The sequence below is a fragment of the Lycium barbarum genome, chromosome 1 (assembly GCF_019175385.1).
Source record: "Lycium barbarum isolate Lr01 chromosome 1, ASM1917538v2, whole genome shotgun sequence".
Taxonomy (NCBI): Eukaryota; Viridiplantae; Streptophyta; class Magnoliopsida; order Solanales; family Solanaceae; genus Lycium; species Lycium barbarum.
The window spans coordinates 132,431,961-132,457,297 of NC_083337.1; the positions used below are offsets into that span (position 1 = coordinate 132,431,961).

At 33.8% G+C, this 25,337-nt stretch overlaps 1 protein-coding gene across 1 annotated transcript; it reads right to left on the bottom strand.

Annotated features, from left to right (window-relative positions):
• Nucleotides 1-542: 542 nt before the first annotated feature.
• LOC132603284 (LOB domain-containing protein 21-like) lies at nt 543-1,470 on the bottom strand. The gene has a single exon (XM_060316298.1). The coding sequence runs from the start codon at nt 1,349-1,351 to the stop codon at nt 824-826; it is 528 nt and encodes a 175-aa protein (XP_060172281.1). The 5' UTR covers nt 1,352-1,470; the 3' UTR covers nt 543-823.
• Nucleotides 1,471-25,337: the final 23,867 nt, after the last annotated feature.

A 25,337-nucleotide genomic window follows, 5' to 3' on the forward strand; every position in this document is an offset into this window, starting at 1 on the left:
TACATTACTGGATAATGCAGGAACTAACAAGTTGGGACGGAGTTTCAGACACCCCGATAAAAGAACTGTGTTTCCTTTGTACCAGCAGCTTAACTATTACTGTGCTTCTCAGAAGCTGCTGGATACTTGTGGATTTATCTCTGTGGAGCTTCAGTTATCGAATATCTAAGAAATACTTTATTAATATTTTAAGTGCTACTAGAGTATAATCATAACTTAGTTTGTGTAAAAACATTGTATAAGTCGTGATATGAAATCAATGTTGATGTGTGATCCTACCTCGCAAATTTGTTGATTGTCATTTATCGCACTTGAATTTGTCCTAGGTTATGATATTTTCGTGATTTCTCTTTAGAAAACACGTTCAATTTCTTCGAATATGTATTGCTTCATATTTCTCTGTATCAATCATATCAGAAAGTCGAGCTCAAAACATATCCTTGTCGAGTTTGGTATACTTTTTACTTTTTGGAATAGCTCAAAGCACTTGTGATTTTCGAAACTTTTGTGCGTTGTTCGTGCACCTCAGTCAGAAAATGATAGATATTGGAACACCTTACAATCAAATAATCTCACGGATATAAATACGTGTTAATGCTCCGCCATGTGAGTATTCTGAATATGAGGTGCACAGACTTTTTATGGGCTTAACACTAAGCATAAAAGAAAACGTGGCTATAACCGTTAATCAGAAAAGCAAATGACTAAATTAGTCTTTCATTTACTAGGCAAATCATACCATGTACAAAAACAAAGAAAATTACCTTTCATGAGCCGCTTCCTTTTTGTATATACAAGGAAATGCGTAAACACAATGGAGTGATCATGGAAATGGGAATTGGCCAAATTCATTGGTGGATCCACTTTGGTCCATGTTAAAGATATTCTGGCTGAAGCTATCCAAGAATCCACCAGACACGGAAGTGTCCACAAAATCAGAAGGCATGTTGGCATTGAGAGGATCATAATCCACGAATGAACAAGAAGCTGTGCTGCTAGGCTTGGCTTCATAGTAAGCAAGATGAGATCTAGTAACCATCAGATCATGTTGTAGCTCCGCCATCTTCCGTTGCAAAGACGCTATGGCTCCAATGCAACCGTAAACCGGGTCCCTGAGCCTCACCTCAGCCTCGTAGACCAGCGAGTTGACAGTGTCCTCTCGCTGGTCATGTGGCACTTCATTCAGGATCTTGATCACGTTGCTAGCTCCAAACACCTTGTGCACGTTCGCAAACTTCTTGGGCTCGTCTGACCGGAAATATGGTGCAAATTGGCAATTGGGAGTGCACCTTCTCTTCAAGAACTTACAAGCTGCACAAGAAGATGTTGAACGAGGCTCATTACTCTTCATGGCTTCCCCTTTTCCGAAAACTTCAGTTTCACACGCGGCTTTGGTTCTTTACATATAGGGTTCCACCTATGTCTGTGATAAAATATGAAGAGTCTCCGTTATATACTACTCCCGCTGTTCCAAATAGTTGTGCATTTTTCATTTACATGCCCCTTAAGAAAACATTTATAAGGGTGACATTTTGACTATTTTACCCTCTTAACATATCTTTATCATATTATCTCTTCTCAATATGAGAACCTCTTAAATGTTGGTATGTGAACTCACAAAATCAGCCTATTGACGTAACTAATTCAAGGGTAAAGAAACTACTTAATTTATCTTGGTTTAATAAAATGATAAGTTTTTGAGACAAGTATTTTTTAGTAAGGACGACAAGTATTTTGAGACTGACAAAGTACACAACAAGGCGCATTAGCTCAGTTGGTTAGAGCGTCGTGCTAATAATGCGAAGGTCGCAGGTTCGAGACCTATGGGCCATTGTCATATTTTCTCACCCCCACCGTTTTGGCGTAATATTCAATGGGCAATTTACACGATTGCCCTTCACTGGGGGTGGTCTTTAATTTTTACCCCTCAAATTGGTGGTCTTTAACTTTTGCCCTTCGCTAAAAATTCCTTGATCTCGGGTTCGAATCCCCGCTCAGTCAAAAATTTTAAAAACAATCGCAAGGCAGAATTTTGCAAAATTCTATCTTACGAATCCAAACATCTGCCTTGTGATTTTTTTTTTTTAAACTGAATTAAGATTCGAACCCACAACCTCGGGGAATTAGGCGAAAGACAAAAATTAAAACCGCCAATTTGAAGGGCAAAAATTAAAGACCATCCCAAATGAAGGGCAATCCGCGCAAAAAAATGATATTCAATGATCTCTCCATTAGAAAAGTTCCGTTTCTATTTACTGTGAAAATTCTGAAATGGCAATGCAAGTTCCATACTTTTCTTTTCTTTGTTAAAACGAAAAAATGAAAAGTCATAGCAACTGGAATACAGTCCCCTTTTACTGACAAATTAAAAAGGGTAGTGGAAGAGAAATAGTGAAAGATGGGGTATGTGTGTCTCGAAGAAGTAATATGGGACAAGATAGTTCAAGGAAAAAGCAAAAAGCAAAAAGAAAAAAGAAAACAAAAATAGATAAGGCTCAATGCATATGCAGTCTCCTAAGCTTGTCTCTTTTTTCTATTTTGGCACTTCAACTAAGTATTGTTTCTATTGAATCCCTGAACTCATCTTCAAGTGTGTCTATCAAACCCTCTAAATCTTATTTTTATTAGAAGCAAAAATTAAATTGTAGTAATAAAGGTGAAGTAATATTTTAGTCGTGTGGTAAGTTATTCTTTAGGTCATGGATGTGTCGATTTCTGTTGGTTCTGCTCTTCCATTGCCAGCTTAATTAAGAGCTTACTCGTTTCCCCCCTCTCAATTGTTGTTAATCTTAGCTAAAAATGGCATAATTAAATTAGAATATATGTTAACATGTTGCTACATTGAAGATAAAATATTATGTAAGTCAGATTGTGTTTGATAAATACACTTGAGAATGAATTCAAGAGTTTAATAAGAATAATACTTAGTTAAAGTGTCAAAATAGAAAAAAGAGATAACTTCAGGCGCTGTATATGCATTAAGCCACAACTATTCCTTTGATATTTTGATTGGAGGGGTAGGAGATGGGACATGATGATTCATCACCAAAATATGAGATGTTACAACAATTGATTATGAAAGAACAGAGATTTCACAAGAAAAGGAAACCCTATTCCTATATATGTAGAGAAAGTAATATATATTCTCTACGAGGGGGAAACCTAATACCTATGCACAGAGAGCCTATAGCTAGTAGCTACACAAAGATTCAAAGAACTGAAGTGCATTATGTATCTGGAGTTTGAAAGGAATAAAGCGAACATGTTCCCAAATTCGCAGGATCTTGATTTTTATCCTTGTAAATCATAATCTTGAAATATCTTATCAAGTGGAGTAATTCGTTATTTTGGTTAACAGAATTTTTTTCATATAAGACATTTTAAAATTATGGAGGAAGCATGCCATTTTATTTTCTTATCTAGGTGAACTTATTTCTTCAGATAACCGCGCATATATAACGAATTCAGACTTTAAAAGCAGTACTATGTTTTAAAAAATATACAATTTCTTTGAAATGAAAATTTTAAGAAAATGATACATATTATTGATAGTTTGTTTCGATTACGGTTAGACCTTTTCTTGATTAATACCAACAAAATATATATATTAGCACTTAACCAAATAGAACTAACAATAAATTTTGTTTTTCATCGATTAATTTAATTCGAATTGATTTTTCAATTTTGCTTGGACGCCCCTACTGTCACCTGTATGTATGTATCGATTGAGTTAAATCAAACAAGCTAGCTGTGATGATCTACCCAATCATGATGATAAACTAAGTCTATCATTATCATATCAAATCACCAGTATTTACTAAGAAATGATTCTCAAGAAGTCTTTCATATTTCTTTTCTGCCACCTAATTTGCGATGATGATATCATTTTAGTCAGCAGGTCAAACCACATTTGAAATATTCTTCTTTCATTACTTTGTTTGGAAACATTTAACAATTGAATTAGTGAGAGTTACTTCCCTAACCTAGTTAGAAAAGACTGGATTCGTTTGAGATTGAATTTTGTTTGATTCTAGTTTGGATAGAGGAGGAAATAATGTTTATTAAACTAAATTGTCATATATATATATATATATATATATATATGGTTCAAAAGGGCATATCTAGCTGCATTTATCAAATGGTTCAGTTGTTTTTGGAAAGTAATATTAGTATTTCAATGATGGAATTATTTCCAAAAGAAACTAGGATAATGGGAAATTATCTTTTGAGATAGCTTATAGAGTTTGCCAATAATAAAATAAAATAAGAGCAGCTTCAAACCTCAAAATGTAAGCTTGAATAAACATAATTCTCCTTTTCCGAATATCTCTCTTTCAGCGTATTAAATTAGTTAAGTTAGCCAAATACTCTTAACATACAGTGTGATATATATTGTGTGCTTGGATTATATTCGTTTAGTTTTCTCCAAAAGACTTCACATCGTTAAAAGTATTCATACGCATCTTATATGTAGCATCGCTGTCTTTTCAACTTCAATTATGTTACTTTGTTTGCACAATCAAAAATCTCGTCCTAGAATCCACATCCCCCCCCCCCCCCCCCCCACCACCACCACAATCACGATTCGCGGGTCAATTTTTGAAATTCACTATGTGACACCCACATGACTAACATTTATGGCCACTGAAGCCCGGAACTAGCTTCTTCTTGTGTCGTGCGTCTCGAAGATACATTTGACATGGTAATGGTTGTAAACCGAGCCCCACCCCATCACTACAACATCTTCATACTCGTCTTTTCAAACCATTGGTTTTAATACCAATTGTTGGGCACTACGTCAACAAAAAAAAAGATACTTTTATCACGGTGGAATACTGATAAGTTTTATATGTAGCTTTCCGATATTTTCAACTATCAATGTGAGACTTTATTTGCATACGGAAAAATCCCCCTTGAACTAAGTTACACATAGTCCATTCCCGCGGTCCACATGTCTCCAGTTCGAACTAAGTTCTACGTGCTCCATTACCACGATCCACATATTGATTTTCAATATTGAATATGTGCATGCACCGACATGATTTCAAGTATTTATTGTCATTGAAGTCCAGAGCTAGCTTCTTATGTGCGTGCATCTCTAAGCTACCTTTGGCATGGAAAAAGGTGTTAACTGAGCCCCGTACATGATCACAATCATCTTCATGCTTATCTCGTCGAACTACCGGTCTGATACTAATTGTTGGGCTAAGTTTGTCCAAGGATACTTTTAACAAGATGTGATACTATATTGGCCTCTTTGGGTTAAGCGCCTACATAATTTTCCCCAAAAAAAGTTAAACCTATAAAAGTATGCCTTAAGTTGTATCCTGAATTTTTTCCTATTAATGCTAAAATTATTTATTATTTTAATGGACAACAAGTACTCCAAATGGAACATCTTTTTCTGTCTCGCTCGATGTTATATAGTAGTACTTTTCTTTTTGATCGTACGTTTGGCTATAGGAAGGGGGATTTCCTCCTAAACATCTTTTATACATAGGACATTAAAAAATGGAGATGAATGCAAAATTTTGATATAAATTTTGTTATAAATTAGGTAAGATAACTGAAGTCCAGTACTTATACAACTCATCCAGTACTTAATATGCAAATGCATAATGTATTTAACATGAAAAAAAATAAAAAATTGAACGAGTACTAACAAACATAAGCAAAAGCGGGATCTTGAGTTAGTAGATTTAAAATAATTGTGATCTCACTATGTATTTATACTCCCTTCTATCACTTTATAACCTTGACTAGTTATATTCTTGAAAAACTACTGAAAATAATGACAGAAATACACGGAAATTCTTCAATGCTTGAGGCATGTCAAGGACACCGTTGTTAAGGATATTTCAGCAGCACCTTGCCCGTTGGAAAGAAGATGAACCCTCTAATCTGATGCCTCTTCACAAGAAGAGACTCATGTCCATAAGTGAGCAGTTAAGATGTATAAACTAGGAGAAAAAACAACAAAAAATTAATTTAAAATAGAAAACCTAGCAAATCAGACTATAGAACAAGGTTTTTTTTTTTCTTGAGAAAAAAATCAAAACATGTAAATATATTGATAAGGAGGTAACGATTGTATTGTAATAGTCAGAATATGTAACAAGAATAACGTTCATCGTGTTGATGACTTTATGTGTATGGAATAAAAATAATGACTCAATCATATGGATTTGACTATATTAATTCCAAAGGAATAAATCTGGTCATTTTCTGGTAAGCATGTATTTAGATATATTTTTTGAAGACTCAAAATGTCAAAAATAATTTTCTCAATTCCTTTTAGTAGTTCTTATTTACCAGCTCAATAAAGGATAATTCATTATAAAGTGAAAAAAGTTATTCCTTACCAACTAGGGACACTTTTGTTTTTTTTACTATTCACAATTTTTCTGAAATATTATTAGAGTATATCTTTACCTCAAATTCTTACTTTATTTAGCTCAAGAACAAAGTATGAGTACGTAAGTATTTTCCTGATTTTCTGCCCCAACTCATATATATATATATATATATATATATATATATATATATATATATATATATATATATATATATATATATATATATACTAGTTGCATGCCTGTGCTGAGCCTGAGCTCAAATTTATGATATAAAACGGTAATTTTAATTAAGAAAATATAACTTGTGTCACATTGTTTTACTGCATAATTAACTTAATTAATCTAATGGTACATTAATCATTTCTTGTCTATAAGTCTTTAAAATTATTAAAGGTTCTTAGTCACAAATTGAATCTTTTTTAAAGAAAAATAATTTATGAGGAAGGAAGTTTGGAAGGAGAATTATTAGAAACAAAGGAACGCATAAATCCAATATTCTATGAAGTAACATGATTTAAAGTATGAAACTAATTACGACTCGGTGAGGATCATAAATTGAAAAACATTAGCATTTTTATGAATTTGTGTGCATATTTTTTTTTTAGTATAAATGGAAATAATTATTTTGGTATTTATTAAGTTCTACTCATAATTTTATATGACAAGGTTTTATGGTAGTTAAATGTGGCGATTTAAGCTTAATTTTAAATGAAATTATGGGAAAAATAAATCCATAAAATGAACGTCAATAATCAATTTAATTCTTCATATATATTTTTTGTGCTTCAAAATATTCATTCTTAGTTAACCAAACAACAGATTTTTTTTTTTTTAAAAAAAGATTGTGTTGACTGATAATACTACCTTCATTTTCAACACTATATGACACCAATTAATATCTTTTACTTATATGACACCAATTAATATCTTTTACTTATATGACACCAATTAATAACTTTTACTTTTAGTAGTTGTAATGCATCATAGATCGTTCAAAGGTGATGGATAATATTGTTCACAAACTCTTCTTATACAGTTTTAAAAAAATAGTTAGGAAAAAAAACCAATTACATGAGAATCGTACTGATTCAACACGAATAAAAGATGACATCATACACTGAAATTCAAGATATGTAGTTATAACTTCCTCAAAATGATAATTGAAATATATGTGTTTCTAATATTCCCTCCGTCTCAATTTATGTGACACAGTTTGACTTGGAACAAAGTTTAAGAAATAAAGGAAGACTTTTGAAATTTGTGGTCTAAAACAAACGTTAGACACTTGTGTGTACTATAAATTATTTCATTAAGGCAAAAGTGAAAATTTAAAATTAAGTTGTTTCTAATTATAAAAAGGTGATTTTTTTAAGAACAAATTAAAAAGGAAAGAGTGTCACATAAATTGAGACGGATGAAATAAAAGATTTAAAAAAAATCCACAAAATTACACCAATTAAAAAGGCCTACGGATTGTCTTGAGAAAATGAATGAGGGAAAACAATGAGAATACAAAAGTTAAAAGTAACATCCACGTGGATTAAGATCAATTGGTATTGTGAGGACGACAAATTTCTTGATTGCCGCTATATATATATATACTAGTAGCATGAGGCCCATGCTCCTGATACAAAAATAGTAAAATTTAATTTACAAAATGTGACTTATGTCACATTTTTCTATTGCATAATTAAGTTAATCTAGTGAAGTGTTAATCATGTTTTGTTGGTAAGTCTTCATAATTATTAAAGTTTCTTAGTCATATATAAATTTTAAAGAACAAATTATTTATGATCGAGGAAGGGAGTTTTGGAAGGAGTATTAGAAAATACAAAGAAACACAAGATTCAATATTCATAAGAAGCAAAACTTTGGAGGTTAAAAATGAATAAAGGGTGTGTTTGATATGGAGGAAAACGTCCTTTGAAAAATATTTTTCAATTTTCTTATGTTTGGTTGGTCATTTTAATCATTTTCTTTAGAAAAATAAATTCCTTAAAATAGGAAAAATGATTCTCTAGTGGAAGTAAGAAATTCAAGTTCCACAAGTGGCATTCCACATTCATTGTGTCCTTCCAGCCCTCCAATGCACTTCATCTTCATCCCCTTCATCTTCATCCCCACCCGTAGCTCCCATCCCCACCACTCACCACCCCACCACCCTCACACCCATCTTCCATAGTACTTGTCTAAATTATATACAAATGATTTTAGGATAATATTTTTGCTTACGTATCAAATAAAAGAAAATAACTAAAAGCACACTTATTTTAATTTCTTGGAAAAATATTTTTAAAATAATAATTTTTCGTGATTGTGAATGAAACTGTGACTCCAAAGTTGCATAATTTTGTCAAAATGTATAATAACAAATAATGTACTCCCTTCGTTTTATTTACTTCGCCCTTGTTGACATGACACTTCCCTTAAGAAGCTATTTATTAGGGGTTTATTTTATTAAATTATCCTTATTAATTATGCTTTGAAAATAGAAGTTCAATTATTATTACTCTATATAGTTACTTATGATAAGGGTAATATTCAAAGGAAACAATGAATTTGTCTTGATTTGCTAACATGGACAAGTAAAAAAGGAAAATCTACTTTTTATATAAGAGCCAAGTAAACTGAAACGGATGGAGTAAAAGGTACACTCTCAATTCCCTTTTTTACTTGTCTCTTGTTGACTTTGCACTTCCCTTAACAAATTATTTATTAGGAGTAAAATATACTAAATTACCCTTATTTATTATGCTCTGAAAATTTAAGTTTGACTACTAATACTTTATGTAGTTACTTAATAATAAGAGTAATATAGAAAGAAATTAATAAATCTTTCGTGATTTACTAAAATAAATAAGGAAAAAGAAAAATTCATTTTTAGTATAAGAAAAATGTAAAAAGAATCGGAAAGAGTAATCTAATAAGGGACAAGAAAATTCACAAAAAATTACTATATATAGTGCCAATATAGTCAAATAATAAAGGCCCATGACTACTAATACTTTATGTAGTTACTTAATAATAAAAGTACTATAGAAAGAAATTAATAGATCTTTCGGGATTTACTAAAATAAATAAGTAAAAAGAAAAAATCATTTTTAGTATAAGAAATAAGTAAAAAGAAACGGAAAGAGTAATCTAATACTTCCTCCGGATAAAAAAGGGTGTTCACTTAGCCTTTTTTTCTTGGGTAAAAAAAGTGTCAACTTATTAAATCAAGAAAGAATTAACCTTTTCTTTTCAGATTTGCCCCTATTAAGTGTTATGTGATCAAATCTCAATGCCTATTTAATTAAGAGTAGTTTAGTCAATTTACACATTTTTTCTTGGAGTGAATAGTTTCTTAAGGAGTGTACAAATAGCTAAGTGGATTTTTTTTTTTATCCGGAGGGAGTAAGGGATAAGAAGAAATCCAAAAATAAATAAATACTATATATAGTGTCAATATAGTCAAATAACTAAGGCCTAAGTGAAAATAGTCATAAGAAAATTAATGAGGTCAAAAATGTAGGGAAAAGGTCATAGCCACGTGTCACAATCTCATTGGATCAAAGAGTATACAAAACTTCATATACAATATTATACAACATCATTTAATAAATTTTTACTTTTTGTATTTGTAAGCATATGTGATCTCACTAAAAAAGTAAAACTTTAGGGGTTTAAAATAATAAAGAGGAATATATGATGTGAGCTATGTTTAAATGTAAAGTAAGACATAATAAATGCTTCCGTTGAAAAAAAAAAGTTGATTCTAAAGTACCTAAATTTTACCAGTCTAAGAACAAATAATATAAGAGGTACTTCCCCAGTTCATATTATATAATGTTTTTAGCTTGGACACACTCTTTAAAAAATCCCTCACTCCAAAAAAGTAAAAAATCTTTTTTAGACTAAAATATCTTTAATTAATACTACCAATTTAATAATTCTTACTTATGTAGTAATTCACTTATCGGAATATGAGTAAATTTAAAAAATAATATTATATACTTAATTATACAAATAATTATGTATTTTGAACTAAACATAAAATTAAAATCATCATATAATATGAATTAAAGGAATAAGCAGCAAGAAGAGACTTTTAAAAAGTCATACAACACACCAATTATAAAAGTCCATGTGGAAGCGGTCTTTCGAGATAGGAGTATAGTCTGCGTACACTTTACCCTCTCCAGACCTCACATTGTGGGATTTTACTGGGTATATTGTTGTTGTTGTGGAAGTGGCCTTTAGCAATGAACGAGACAAAACAACAAAAATGAAAATATGCAAGGACATTTCACAAAAGCTAGGTGTAAGACTCATACAGGATGCTCTAAGGTGTCAGGACTACAAAAAATCCTTATTGACACTTATTAGTAAAGTAATATATATATATATATAGTATATGGTAATTTCTGTTCAACTGCAATTATTCAAAAATGGAACATAGTTTTATCCCCACTTCAATAAGGCAATTTCTGTTCAACTGCAATTATTCAAAAATGGAACATAGTTTTATCCCCACTTCAATAAGGCAACCCGTCGTAATCCGTCTATCAATTTGCACGCGTCGAACTAACTTAACTTAAAAAGGGCAATTCCCATAATTGCCCTTCTTTTGGAGTGGTCTTTAAATTTTGCCCCTCAAATTGCTGGTTTTTAAGTTTTGCTCTTCGCTTAAAATTTATGGGTTTCGGGTTTGAATTCCTGCTCACTCAAAATTTTTAAAAAAATTGGCAAGACGGAGTTTGAATTTTGCTCTCCCCCTCCGACAGACTTTTAGCTATGCTTAACTAAAAGTCTGTTGGAGGAGGCAGACTTTATCTTGAGACATATATTATTATTTTTTTTACTTTTTAAGGCAAACTTTTAATTATGCCTTAAGGAAAAGTTCCGCTTTATGGAGCATACTTTTAGTTTTGCCTTAACTAAAAGTGTGCTCATAAGACATAACTAAAAGTATGCCCCCATAAAGGAGAACTTTTCCTTAAGGCATAACTAAAAGTTTGCCTTATAAGGCAAAGTCTATGCCTTAAGGAAAAATTCTGTCTTATGGGGCATATTTTTTATTATGTCTTAACTAAAAGTCTGCCCCATAAGACATAACTAAAGTATGCCTTAAGGAAAAGTTCTGCCTTATGTGACAGACTTTTAGTTATGCTAGATCCGACATAACTTTAGTTTTTCCTTAAGGAGTGTATGCCGGATCCGGCATACACACTCCCAGCCTTGCCTTGCGAAATTATTTTTTTATTTTATACCTGAGCGGGGCTTCGAACCCAAAACCTTAGATATTCATTCACCTTTTCAAGCGAAGGGCAAAACTTAAAAACCACAAATATGAGGGGCAGAATTTAAAGACCACAAATATGAGGGACAAAATTTAAAGACCACCCCAAAAAAGGGTAATCCGCGCAAAAAATGCCCTATTTTGATTGCCTTGATAAAGACATTAGCATTATAATTTCCCTTTTGTTTTTTGCATTTCTTTTACTAGTGAGAGCGCACGCACATTGTACATATAATGCAATTCTATGAAACAATTGTATTCTTGTGGTTCTCTTTAGTTCCAACAAGTCTTCAATTTTAGGAGCTTTTGTACCACCAAAGGTTGCGGTGGTCCGGTGGAGTGACAAATATTTATTCATTTTCAATTAGAGATTTCAGGTTCGAGTTTTATGAATCGAATTATTTTTGGTAGTGAGTGTTTTGACTTTCAAAGAAGAACTTTCCGACGTGAATTCAAATTAATCGGGTTTCAAGCGAGTACCAAACATCGAGGGAAAACTTAAATTTTTTTAAAAAAGCTTTTGTCGGGGAGATGAAATTGTGAACTTCATTGTAAATTTGACATTTGACTGATTATTTGCATAAAGAACCTAATTAGGTATACTCGGTTCAGCAGTTTGCTACTCTATTCGTTAGTCCAATACTAAGTGCAATCCCCCAAGCATTATAAGCAGCATATGTGCACATGATATGAAATGAGAGACAAATCTAATCTCCTTTCACAATTGGCATAATTAATAATCAATAATAAGAGAAAATGAAATGAATTTGATTGGTATGTAAACCTAACAGAAAAAAATAAAAACATATGTAAAAATTTGGGAAAAATAGTCACTTCAACGAGGGGAAAGAAGAAGAATGGAAAAAGGACAAGCAATGATAATGGCTACTACAAAATCAAAAACCCCACTTGGGAAGAAAGTGTCAAAATAATGACTGTCGTTTTCCCAACGGAACAATAAGGATAGGCCCGCAATGTGTCATCTCAAACTCTTCATTAAGCTTTTCTTTTACGCTGTAAATTTTGATTCACATACGCAAAAAGATGACCAAACGTGTGTTCTAAACACGTTTGGATATCAAATCAAAGCTAAACATCAAAGTACTACTTTGAGTTGATACATAACCTTTTGAATGAAGTGTTGTGTCAAGCACTGTAGCTTGATTGGTTGCTAGTTTACTATTTCTGTTTCCTTTTTCATAAAGGTCCTACATTATCTTTGTTGTACTTCATTTAGAAATAACGTTAAAACCAATTTTTTTTATAAAAGAGGCTTGTAAAAAAGAAAATTTGGACCTGTATAAGTTGGTTTCAGCTGCCGGGTTTGGACTGTGGCTTAATGACTTGCTATGCCACTAATAAAGTATGGTCTGAGTTCCGAATACTCAAAGCATATTGAGCAATATAGTGGCTAGACGAGCCCAAAAGCCCATAAAAAAATTGTCATGGTAAGACTTAAGGAGTTGTTTGGATATGATTTGAAATCATGATGATTTGAAATTGAAGTTTTGTTTGGACATGCAATTTGAATTTCTTAAATTGTATTTTTTCTTATAGACATAAAAACATTACAAGTTGTGAAAACCATCAAAACTTTCCCAATTCTTATACAATCTTACCAAATGAGCAATTCATAGTTCATAACAAAATTAATACGCTACTAGAAGGCCTTTCTAAAAAATACAACATTAATTGATCAAACTTTAGTTCTATAAAATGGAAAATTGAACATGAGTTGTAGTGTAACTACTCTTTAATATAATCCACCCACGTGGTTGGTAAGAGTAAATTTATTATAAATATACTATCAACTTGTAGATCTTTTAATATTTGATATAAGTGGTTGGTAAACATGATTGGTAAATATATCTACCAACTTATAGATCTATTTTTACAAAATATAAACTTACGGGTCAACTTTTAAAAAATTTGAAATCATGAATCTCAAATCATGCCTTTTTGGATGATTTGGGATTTCATCTCATAGGATGAAATCTAGGAGTGTCAAATGGCCAAACCATGGCCTGAGACCGTTGGGAGAGGGCTTGGCACACTGAGAAGGATCTTTTTAAAAAAAACATACTACGGCTTAGTACAGTAGGAGTGGGGTCGTGTTAGGCTGGATTTGGGTGGATCAAAATAGGCTGAATTAATAAATGGGCTGATCATCGACCTGCCCAAGTAACTGAATTAGAAGTGGGCTGAGTTAATAAATGACATCATCGACCTGCCCAAGAGTTACTTGGGCTGAAATGAGTTGGGCTAAAATGGGCTAAAAAGCGGGTCTTAAACCAACCCGCTCAATTTTTAATAATTTGTATTTTATAATTTTTTAAGGGGAAATTCGCAGGAATGCCCTTATTTTGGGTTGGTCTTTAATTTTTTTTCCTTCGTTAGATACCATTAGTTTCGGGTTCGAACTCCCGCTCAGTCAAAAATTAAAAAAAAAATCTCAAGGCAGAGTTTAGATTCGCAAGACAGAGTTTCAAACTTTACTTTAAGGTAGAGTTTTGGGTAAAACTCTGCCTTAAGGTAGAATTTTACCTTTAGGCATTTTGAAGGCAAAATTCTGCCTTGCGAATCTAAACTTCTGCCTTGCGATTTTTTTTTTTTACTGAGCTGGGATTCAAATCCAAAACCTCGGAGTATTAGACAAAGGATAAAAATTAAAGACCACCAATTTGAGGGACAAAAATTAAAGACCACCCCTAGAAGAAGGACAATCCACGCAAAAAAATGTTTTTTAAGGGGCAATTGGCGCGAATGCCCCTCTTTTGGGCTGGTCTTTAGATTTTGCCCCTCAAAACGGTGGTCTTTAATTATTGCCCTTCCGAGCAAAAGCAACATAGTAAAAAGACATTACTACCCCTAACCGTTACATATAAAAACAAATATCGTTATTCTCAAATCCTTCCCTTCTTTCATATCGTTAACCCAGCCCAACTTTGTTCCCAATTTTTCACATTATTCAAATCGTTGTTTCAAGCCAGATTTCTCAATTGATTTTGCTGCTACAACATCATTATAAGGTACAAATCTTAATTCAACTCAATTTAACGATTTTATTGAGTTTAGATTTTTAATATTTGAAAAAAATCATCTTCTACGACCTGATTATTAAGAAACAGATGACATACAGCTCAGATTGAACATTGCACATGATAAAATTAATCAGTAAAATAGAATTGATTGGATTTATTGCTTTGTTCTGATTTTAATTACTTTATACCTTAATTAAATTAGTATACAATGCTTATTTACTTGAAATTGTAATTATAGTAAATTCAATTTAAATCAGGCAATGCTTATCAATTTAAACTTGAATTAAGGCAAACTGTGTACAAATTTAGAACAAGTATGCTGGAGGAGGCAAAGTTCAATTTAGAAAAGAGTAGAGTATGCCGTTACCGGCAATGTTCTGAACCAAATTCATAACAAGTATGCTGGAGAAGGCAAAAGTTCTGGTTTATATAGAAGTATAAATTAGTCCAGTTGCGTCAATCCTCTAATTGGAATAACTGTTGCAGGCATTTGATTTAAATTGGATGAAGGTAGAGGAGGTTTTCATTTTTTTTAACCAAAAACAGTTACTGCATTATCATCAGCAAAACAAAAAGTGCTTATGCCGGAGGAGGCAAAAGTTCAATTTACAAAAAAGTAGAGTATGCCGTTACCGGCAATGTTCTGAACCAATTTCATAACAAGTATGCCGGAGAAGGCAAAAGTTCTGGTTTATATAGAAGTGTAAATTAGTCCAGTTGCGTCAATCCTCTAATTGGAATAACCGTTGCAGGCATTTGATTTACATTGGATGAAGGTAGAGGAGGTTTTCATTTTTTTTTAACCAAAAACAATTACTGCATTATGTTAAGTAAAACAAAAGGTACTTATGCCGGAGGAGGCAAAAGTACAATTTACAAAGTAATAGAGTATGTCGTTACAGGAACAAGTATGCCGGAGAAGGCAATACTTCTGTTTAGAAGCCATTAAAGTAAAATTCTACAAACCTAAAGAAACTTACACTTCATTAACATACATTTAAATATATATATATATATATATATATATATATATATATATATATATATATATATATATATATATATATATATATATATATATATATATATATATATATATATATATATATATATATATATGTGTGTGTGTGTGTGTGTCCCCACAAAACATAAAATCCTAACTTCACAAGTACCGAACTACCATCATCAGTTCTAATTTCATGTGTACCCATTCCAAATTGCCCCATCGTCAATTTGGCCAGTGTGCTGGAATAACCTCTGCCTTAAAAATCGTAATTCTCTTTGCAGATCATCATTTTCTCTACTTAGAGCACCGTAAAGAGCCCTCAGAAAATCTATGTCTCTTTTGATATCAGCAATTTCATGAGTAATTTGCAAATTTGCAATATTAGGATGGATTTGGTTATGAAGATGGGCATGTTCATGTGCTTGCCCGTGGCCACCATTAACATGTACAATATGTTGATTTTGGTTCATTTTGTATGTGATTATATCTGGGTTTTAGAAGTAAAGTGTTTTTTTTTCCTTCTTCCAAAAGTTGTGTTGGTTTATATAGAAGTATAAATTAGTCCATTTTAAATTGGAATAACTGTTGCATGGATTTGATTTAAATTGGATAAAGACAGAGGAGGTTTTTCAGTTTCATGAAAATAACTGTTGCAATTTCATTGGAATAACTGTTGCAGAAACAGTTACTCCGTTTTTGAAGAATGCTGGTAGCGGCAGAACTTCTGTTTACAAAATGGTAGAGTATGCCGTTTCAGGCATACTTCATGACTTTACATACAAAGTCTGCTAGGAAGGACAGAACTTAAATTTTCAAAACTAACAACTTAAATACATTTCATTTTGGTTTTTTCTCAAGTGAAAATCTCTTTATGCAGGAAGTTTAACAAAAAAATGACACCAAGATGCATCTACGTAGCCTTCAACGGCAAATGGGATGCCGCCTACAATTATGTTAATCATGAAACCAAGCTAATACTTGTCAATGATGGTGTAAATTTTCAACAATTCACTCAACAGATTTTTGCGGGGCATACACAAGATACTCAGCAAAAAGAGGCCAACGTATGGTTTGACACCAGTGAGAAAACATCCAAAGGGATGCATGTAACAAACGACATTGATCTTCACACTTGCTTGTACCTTCTCAACAACAATGACAACTTCAGAAATTCCCATTTCATATTAGAGTTCAATTCAGCTGATGCGGAGAACAACCCATTACAAGAACATCATAATGACTCTATCCTAATGACAGAAGGACAAACCATAGAGGAAATTGACAGACAACTCTGCATTGCTTATGAAGAAGGCATGTCTGAAGTTGGATTGGATGACGAACAACACAACCCTATTGGACATAACCTTGGGATTCCACATGAGCAGAGCGAGATAGTAACTCCTAACCAGACACCTCAGTAGCTACAATGGCAACCGCCAAACGTTGAGCAAGTTGTAAACAATGACCTTTCTCAGCATCCAACTTTAATGAATGTTGTATCACTTACTCCGAGCATGACAATTGAAGAGACACAAACATAGCCATGCAACAAAAGAAAGACACTAAAGAGGAAGAAGATACAAAATGATACACAAATTTTGACACCTAGTGCATCGATTGATCAAATAGAAGTTGACATTTTATTCAAAGATAAAGATACAGTGAAAAAACATGAATAACATTGCAATTACTCGTCATCAACAGTACAAGGTAGAAAATTCATGCACACAACGGTATTACATCAGATGTGTTGACCCAACCTGCATTTGGCGTTTCCACAATTCAAGGTTCAGAGGATCAGAACTTTTCAAAGTAGTTAACTTTGAAAAGAGACATAGTTGTTCAATAAATTTCATCACCTCTGACATGAGGAATGTAACTTCAAAAGTCATAGCGGAATACATTACAGACCTAGTACGCCATACACTACAAGAGATAACACCCAAATGTGTCATTGAAGAAATGAGAAGCAGATATGGCTTGCACATTGGTTACCACAAAGCATGGCGTTCCTTCCAACACGCTTATAATGTCATAAGAGGAAGCCCAGAAAATAACTACACACTTCTACCGCAATATCTTCACATGATGAAATTAAGAAATCCTGGAACAGTTGCTAACATCAAATGGACCGCTGACAATAAGTTTAAGTATGCTTTTTTTCGCTTATGGAGCATCAATTGAGGGTTGGAAACACTACAGACCAGTAATGATGGTGGATGCATCCTTCTTGAAATCAAAATACCGTGGTGTGCTCATGATAGCAGTAGCAAAATATGGAAACAACAGCATATTTCCTCTCGCATTTGGTATTGCAGACTCTGAGAATAATGAATCCTACAGGTGGTTCTTCAGACCTGTGAAAAAGGTGTTTGGTACGCGCAAAAACCTATCAATTATTTCCGATCGCCACGCATCAATTGCAACTGCAATCAAAGAACTGTATCTAGATACCCAGCATGGAATATGCATCTACCACATGGAGAAGAACTTGCAGAAATATTTCCCATCCGAAGCGATCCTATCACTGTTCTACAATGCAGCAACTACCTACAAACAGGCAGAGTTTCGTACCTATATGTCACAGATACAACAAATCGACCCAAAAGCTGCAGAATACATAGAAGAAGAACCACCGGAAAGATGGGCACGTTCATTCCACACCAACAGGCGTTACAACATGCTCACAACAAACAATGTCGAGACAATGAATTCTGTATTGAGGAAAGCAAAGGAGTTGCCAATAATGGCATGTATTGATTACATCCAGATCAAGCTGCAAAATTGGTTTTACCAGAGAAAATTGGATGCAACAGGACCGTCCCATGACCTGACATGTTGGGCTGAAAAGATTCTGCTTGAAAAGATAAGTAGAGGCTTCACAATGAAAGTAAGTACATTTTACCAACACACACTTCAATATTAGTTTGGTGAGCAATGCATAGTTTAATTTTAACCAAACACAAAAGTTATGCTGGATAAAGGAAGAACTATGACCCTATTTTTATACTTCGTTCTGCTGGAAGGGGCAGACTCTTATTTTAACTAGCATGGAATTATGCCGGTAAGGGCATAACTATGACACTGTTTTTATGCTCACAATGAAAGTAAGTAGATTTTACCAACACACACTTCAATCTTAGTTTTATGAGCAATGTATAGTTTAAAATTAACCAAACACAAAAGTTATGCTGGACAAAGGAACAACTATGACCCTATTTTATACTTAGTTCTGCCGGAAGGGGTAGACTCTTATTTTCACTGTACAGGAAGTATGCCGGAAAGGGCATAACTCTCACATAATCTGAAAATTGCCACAAAAAATATCACTCATTTATATTGTCAATTTCCACAGGTAGAAAACATAACTCCCGTCAAATTTATTGTGAAAGATGAAGGATATCAATACAATGTAGACCTGAAGAATATGACTTGTGAGTGCTTGGAGTTCCAAACTGACGAGTTACCGTGCACACATGCCATGGCAGTTATAGACAAAAGAAGTTTGCCAAAATCTACATACTGTGCGGACTGGTTCAAGAAACAAGCCTGCCAAGAGACATACAAAGGTGAAATACTATCAGTTGGAAATCAAGACTCATGGATTATTCCACAAAACATTATGGATATTAAAATAACGCCGCCTGATGTTAAAATAAGACCTGGAAGAAAACAAACAAAAAGATATCGCCCAAGAAGAGAATCGATAAAGTACACATACAGATGTGGTAGATGCACGTTCTTTGGATACACTAGGGCAACCTGTAACCACAGTCCAGCTCTCAATCCATATTCAAGAAGATACAGGAAGAGGAAATTGTCATCCTAACATCACACTCTTATACATGGTTTATATGAATTTATCTTATGATTCTTGACGCATAATGCACACTCTGCCTGAAAGAAATGGCAAAACTTTGGTATTACTAAGACTGAGACTTCAAACATCTTATCACACATTTATTCTTCTGTCCATTCTTTCTTTTATTATTTTCTTTTAGTAAGTTGTTATCTTCTTGTTGCTGATAATAAAAAACTATATAATAGCAAGATATAAATGTCCCTACATGAAATCTACAATTCTCTACCACAAAACATTGAGGAAAAATAAAAAAAATCATCAACTTTAATTATCCAGTTTTATAATTTATGCCTCCTGTGGCAGGTATAACAGTTTTTGCCGGGAAAACAAAATTGGTATCTCAAAGACTACATCCTGGTAAGTTTAATAGATGTATGCCTTGGGACATAACAATATTGTTTCTCTCTATTGTTTTCATGTTTTACATTTATGCCGGAACCGGTAGGTCTTCCGCTTACAAAATAAATAAGTATGCCGTTAGGGGCATACTTATGTGCTTTGTTGTTTATAAAATATCTTAAAATGCTGAAAAATTGGATAAAACATTCAGTACAATACAATTAACACTAAGTAAAATATTTTATTCATTCATAGCAAAATTTCATTCATACAAATATTGGAGAGGAAAAAGAAAAAAAAAAGAAAAAAAAAACAACAATAACATAGACTAAAAATAAAAATTCATTCATACTAAAACAACAATTATGGAGTCTCAACTAATCCCAATAAAATGCGTTCTGACTGTTCAAATAAGTTTAAAAGGTTTTGTCTTTGTTGCTGGTTGTAGCAAGTTCTCTGAACTTAATTTCTGCCGGAAAGGGTGGAACTTCTGTTCATAAAATGAGAAACTATGCCGACCCCGGCAAACTCCTTTTAAATAACCACCATATATTTGGTTTTCAACAAAATAACATCTTTCCGTCACAAATAATCCCCAATAAATGCATTTTGGCTGGTCAATAACTTCAAAGGGTTTGTCTTTGTTGCTGGTTATGACAAATTTTCTAAACTTAAATTCTGCCGGAATGGGCAGAACTTCTATTTACATAATAAGAAACTATGCCGACCCCGGCAAACTTCTATTACATAACAACTATGAAGTTGTGATGGAAAGGGTATAACTTGGATTTTCAACAAAATAACACCTTTTATGAACAGAGAAGTTGAGATTAAAAATGAACACCATCAAATTACAAAGGGGCTTACAGTTGAAATTTATAACACAAACAAACTGTACAATCGTATAACATTTACAAAAAACAGAAGGGCGCACGAAAAAAATATTATTACATAGTGCAAAAATAACTAAGACACTATTTTTCCTTTCTTCACAGATCTTGCTCAACTAAAACAAACTATTTTTTTGCTTTCTTCACAGATCTTGCTCTCTTTTTCATGTCATACTCACACTCCATATCGTTATGCTCATGATAATCACTTCCAGCTGTATCTGGTGGCGTGTCATAACCCTTTTTCAGCTTATCTTTCCCATGACAAACCAAATTGATTGACCACTCTTTCATGTAGTCCATCAAACCAGAACCATCCCAATCAGCAGGATTTTGACCGCTAATCAGCATATCAGCAAACTTGATCAAAGAACGACTACAATTATAATCTCTGAAAGTCATAAAAGAGAGATGTTTTAGAACAACAGAAAAGCAAAAACAATAAAAAAATAAAAATCAACAAAAAACAACGGAAAAAGCTAAAAAAATATAAGAATGAAACGTACGATCCTTGCTTTGGACAAGCAGCCCAGGTATATGTCAGATTACTGAAGTCATTGTATGATGGCATGAATAATTGAAAATCATTGACCATCAATAACTTAGGGATCATACCACAGTAGGCCTCGACAATGCGAACCAAATGATCATCATTATGATTGAGTGAGTTATAAACTACCAATTTACGCTCATCAATCATGAAAACAACAAGTACATAGTGAGAAATTGCTTTAGGATCATCATATCCTTGGCGAATAGGAATTAATACCCTGTCGACATTCTCCCATGATATACAATATTTTCCTCTTCGCCCATACACAATATTACTCAGCAAAAATGCATCATCACTGCCGCCAGCAAACCAGTGGTAATTAACCAGGTCTTTGTCGTATCTATTGATGTCAAATTGCACAAGCTGATCAAACATCATATCTACGGTTGTGTACTTAACAACATTGGCAGCTGGAGGATGATACATCATTTTCTTCCTCAAATAATATAGCATCACATCAATATGCTGTGTTAAGGAAAAAAAAATAGCGATTCAGCGATAAACAAAAAAAAAAAAAGGGAAGCAAGAAGCAATAACTAATAGAAAAATAAGAAAAGAAAAAGTAAAAGACAATCACGAACCTCATCATTAAGCGCATAGACATCATGGTACAACTCCAAAAAAAAAACATCCTATATTTTGGCTTAAAATCACCCAACTGATAAACTTCACTGAGTTGGTTCAACTTTGCAGGATACATTACCTCGTCTTCAGCCCTGATTAAAGAAAAGGGAACAAAAATTACAAAAATACAGGCAGAAGTTTGGTTCACAGAAAGGGAAATTTATGAATAAGTTTGAACAATATGCCGGAAGGAGCAAACCTTATGCTTGAAAAAGGGAAAAGTATGCCGGAAGGGGCAAAAATACAGAGATTGTACTTAAAAGACTGAAAAAGAAAAAAAGCATAAACCCAAAATAAGGAAGAAAAATGCAAGAAAGCACACACATAACTAACAACTTACCCAGTAGGTCGAAAGTTACTTGGTGGAAGATTTCGAGGATTGATAAATTTTTTCCAAAAGTTTATGGCAACTTTGCTTTTAATGTAATGGAATTGACACATCATTCTGTACTCTTCATTCCAGTCACTTTCGTCCTTCCGTGACCCAAAAGGAAGATCACTACGTGCAGAATATAACATCCATCCGGGCGCCGGGGTATCACCCACTGCTTTCCTTTTCCTCTGGCGCCTTGTCTTCAAGGAAGATAGCACTTTCGGCACTTCAACAATAGGTTGTTCTTCAGCAAGAGGATGGGTTTGAATAACAGTACTCTCTTTGACAGCGGAAGAAGCGACATTTGCAATATCTTCAAAGGACACCTATCGAAAATTGTCCTCCATTCCTTGAGAGTTATCACCCTTTCCATCAACAACAGTAGACTCCCTTGGAGTACTGACTTGATTCGGGTCTGCATTGGTTGGTTCGCTCCTCAATGTCTCAACCGCTTTAATAGGCTCGGGCATAACGCCAATATGAGGAACAACAGCGCGTTCATCACCCTCATTAGAAACTTGAGCTTCAGGTGTTTCACGTCTTATATGCTCAAGATTTTCAAGTGTTGTTTGCTCAAGATTTTGAGGCATATGTCCTTTCGGTGGAGATACGTTGGATTCTTCATGATTGGCGTCACGAAACTGTTCATCGCCTAATTGTTCCTCCACAACAACCTACATAAAGTAACAAATTAAGAAACACAACATCCATCATCGAAGCAAAAATATTAAAATAAAAAATTAACAAATTCTGCAAGTGGTAAAAGATTGAAAATTATGTCAAAACAGGCAGAAGTTAGGTTCACAAAAAGGAAAAAATTTATGAACAAGTTTTGAACAACATGCCGGAAGGGGCAAACCTTATGCTTGAAAAAGGGAAAAGTATTCCGGAAGGGGCAAGATTTAAGTTTCAAAAAGTAAAAGTATGCCGGAGTGGGCAGAAAATAACTTTCCAAAAGAGATGAGTATGCCGGAGGAGGCAGAACTTGAGTTTGCAAAATAAAATGTGAAAGTATGTCGGAAGGGGCAAGAGCTAAGTTTCAAAAAGTAAAATTATGCCAGTGTAGGCAGAAATGTAACTTTGCAAAAAAGGTAGTATGCTGGAGTAGGCAGAACATGAGTTTGAAATAAAAGGGGGGATTATGCCAGGAGGGGAAAAACTATCATTTGCATAAGCAAAACAAAAAAAGAGCACACAAAGTGTTAACTGCCAGAAAAGCGTGCCAGGCAACTTAGGTTTAGAAAACAACAAAGTATAAATGTAAATTTACCGAAGGCAATTCAGCCTCAACATTTTCGGTTTCATTTCCTTCAGCTTGAGATACAATAGATTCATCATCATGAGGTGACACCAACGTATCACCTTCTTCTGTCTTATCATCTCTGGCAGGAGATAAATCTCGTTCGAGATGATCAGCAACCACCGCAGCATCATCTTGAGTTTGCTCTAGATTTTCAGGCATATGTCCTTTCGGTGGAGATACATTGGATTCTATGCGATTGGCACGAAACTCTTCACTGCCCAATTGTTCCTCCACAACAACCTAAATAAAGTAAAAAATTAAGAAACACAACATCCATCGATCGAAGCAAAAATATTAACATAAAAAATTAACAAATTCTGCAAGTGGTAAAAGATCGAAAATTATGTCAAAACAGGCAGAAGTTAGGTTCCCAGAAAGGAAAATTTATCAACAAGTTTTGAAAAATATGCCGGAAGGGGCAAAGCTTATGCTTGAAAAAGGGAAAAGTATGCCGGAAGGGGCAAGATTTAAATTTCAAAAAAGTAAAAGTATGCCGGAGTGGGCAGAAAATAACTTTCCAAAAGAGATGAGTATGCCGGAGGAGGCAGAACATGAGTTTGCAAAATAAAATGTGAAAGTATGCCGGAAGGGGCAAGAGATAAGTTTTAAAAAGTAAAATTATGCCGGTGTAGGTAGAAATGTAACTTTACAAAAAAGGTAGTATGCCGGAGTAGGCAGAACATGAGTTTGAAATAAAAGGGGGGATTATGCCAGGAGGGGCAAAACTATCATTTGCATAGCAAAACAAAAAAGAGCACACAAAGTGTCAACTACCAGAAAAGCATGCAAGGCAACTTAGGTTTAGAAAACAACAAAGTATAAATGTAGATTTACCGAAGGCAATTCAGCCTCAACATTTTTTAGTTGCATTTAGAGACTCAACTTGTTCAACATCTGTCTCCATAGGACATGTGGCCTTCTCCAAAAACATCTTCAAATGCCTTGTCCCTATCAGCTACCACATTTGTAGATTGAGGACCATCCGGAATCCATGGATTAGGAGAAGCATCTGCATCTTGTAATGTTTTGCGTAATTTTTTTCTCTTGTAAAACCGGATTTTACCTCCCAACTCTGTCTCATCAACGGTTCTTTCACTAGAAACGACTTGCACATCTTCCATATGAATTTCTTGATTACTTTCAGCCTCAACATTAGACAAATCAACACCAAACGAGTTGCCCCTCTCGTCTCCGGTGGCAGTTTCAGCATCCCAAAATGTCTGTTCAATATCAGCAATATCTTCACCAACATGAGACTGCACCGATCTTCTTCGTTGCCCAACGGAAGATTGCTCAACATTTTTACGAGACCTGGCTTGTTTAGTTTTCCTTTTAGCAGCAGCACTTTTACGAACAGATCTTGTGCTCTTGCGCCTACCCTTTTTAACATGACGAGGAGAATCAACATGTCGACGAACATTTTCAGCATCAGAAGCAGTTTGGGATTCAAAATTTAACCCTGCTTTTTGCAGAGCAGAAATAGCTGATCCATTCGGGCCTTCTCCTGCTGTTGATTATTCAAAATTCTATCCAATTTAACATCACAAACATTTTCCAGGAACTGTAAAAATAAACAAATACAGCAAAGTGTTAAACTCAAGAGAAAAAAAAAAGAACAAAGCTTTTAGAGGAAAAACACACAGGAACGATGAGAAATACCTCAATGCGACGCTCTAGAGAAGAGCTTTCAGTGGATTTGCCAGCAATAT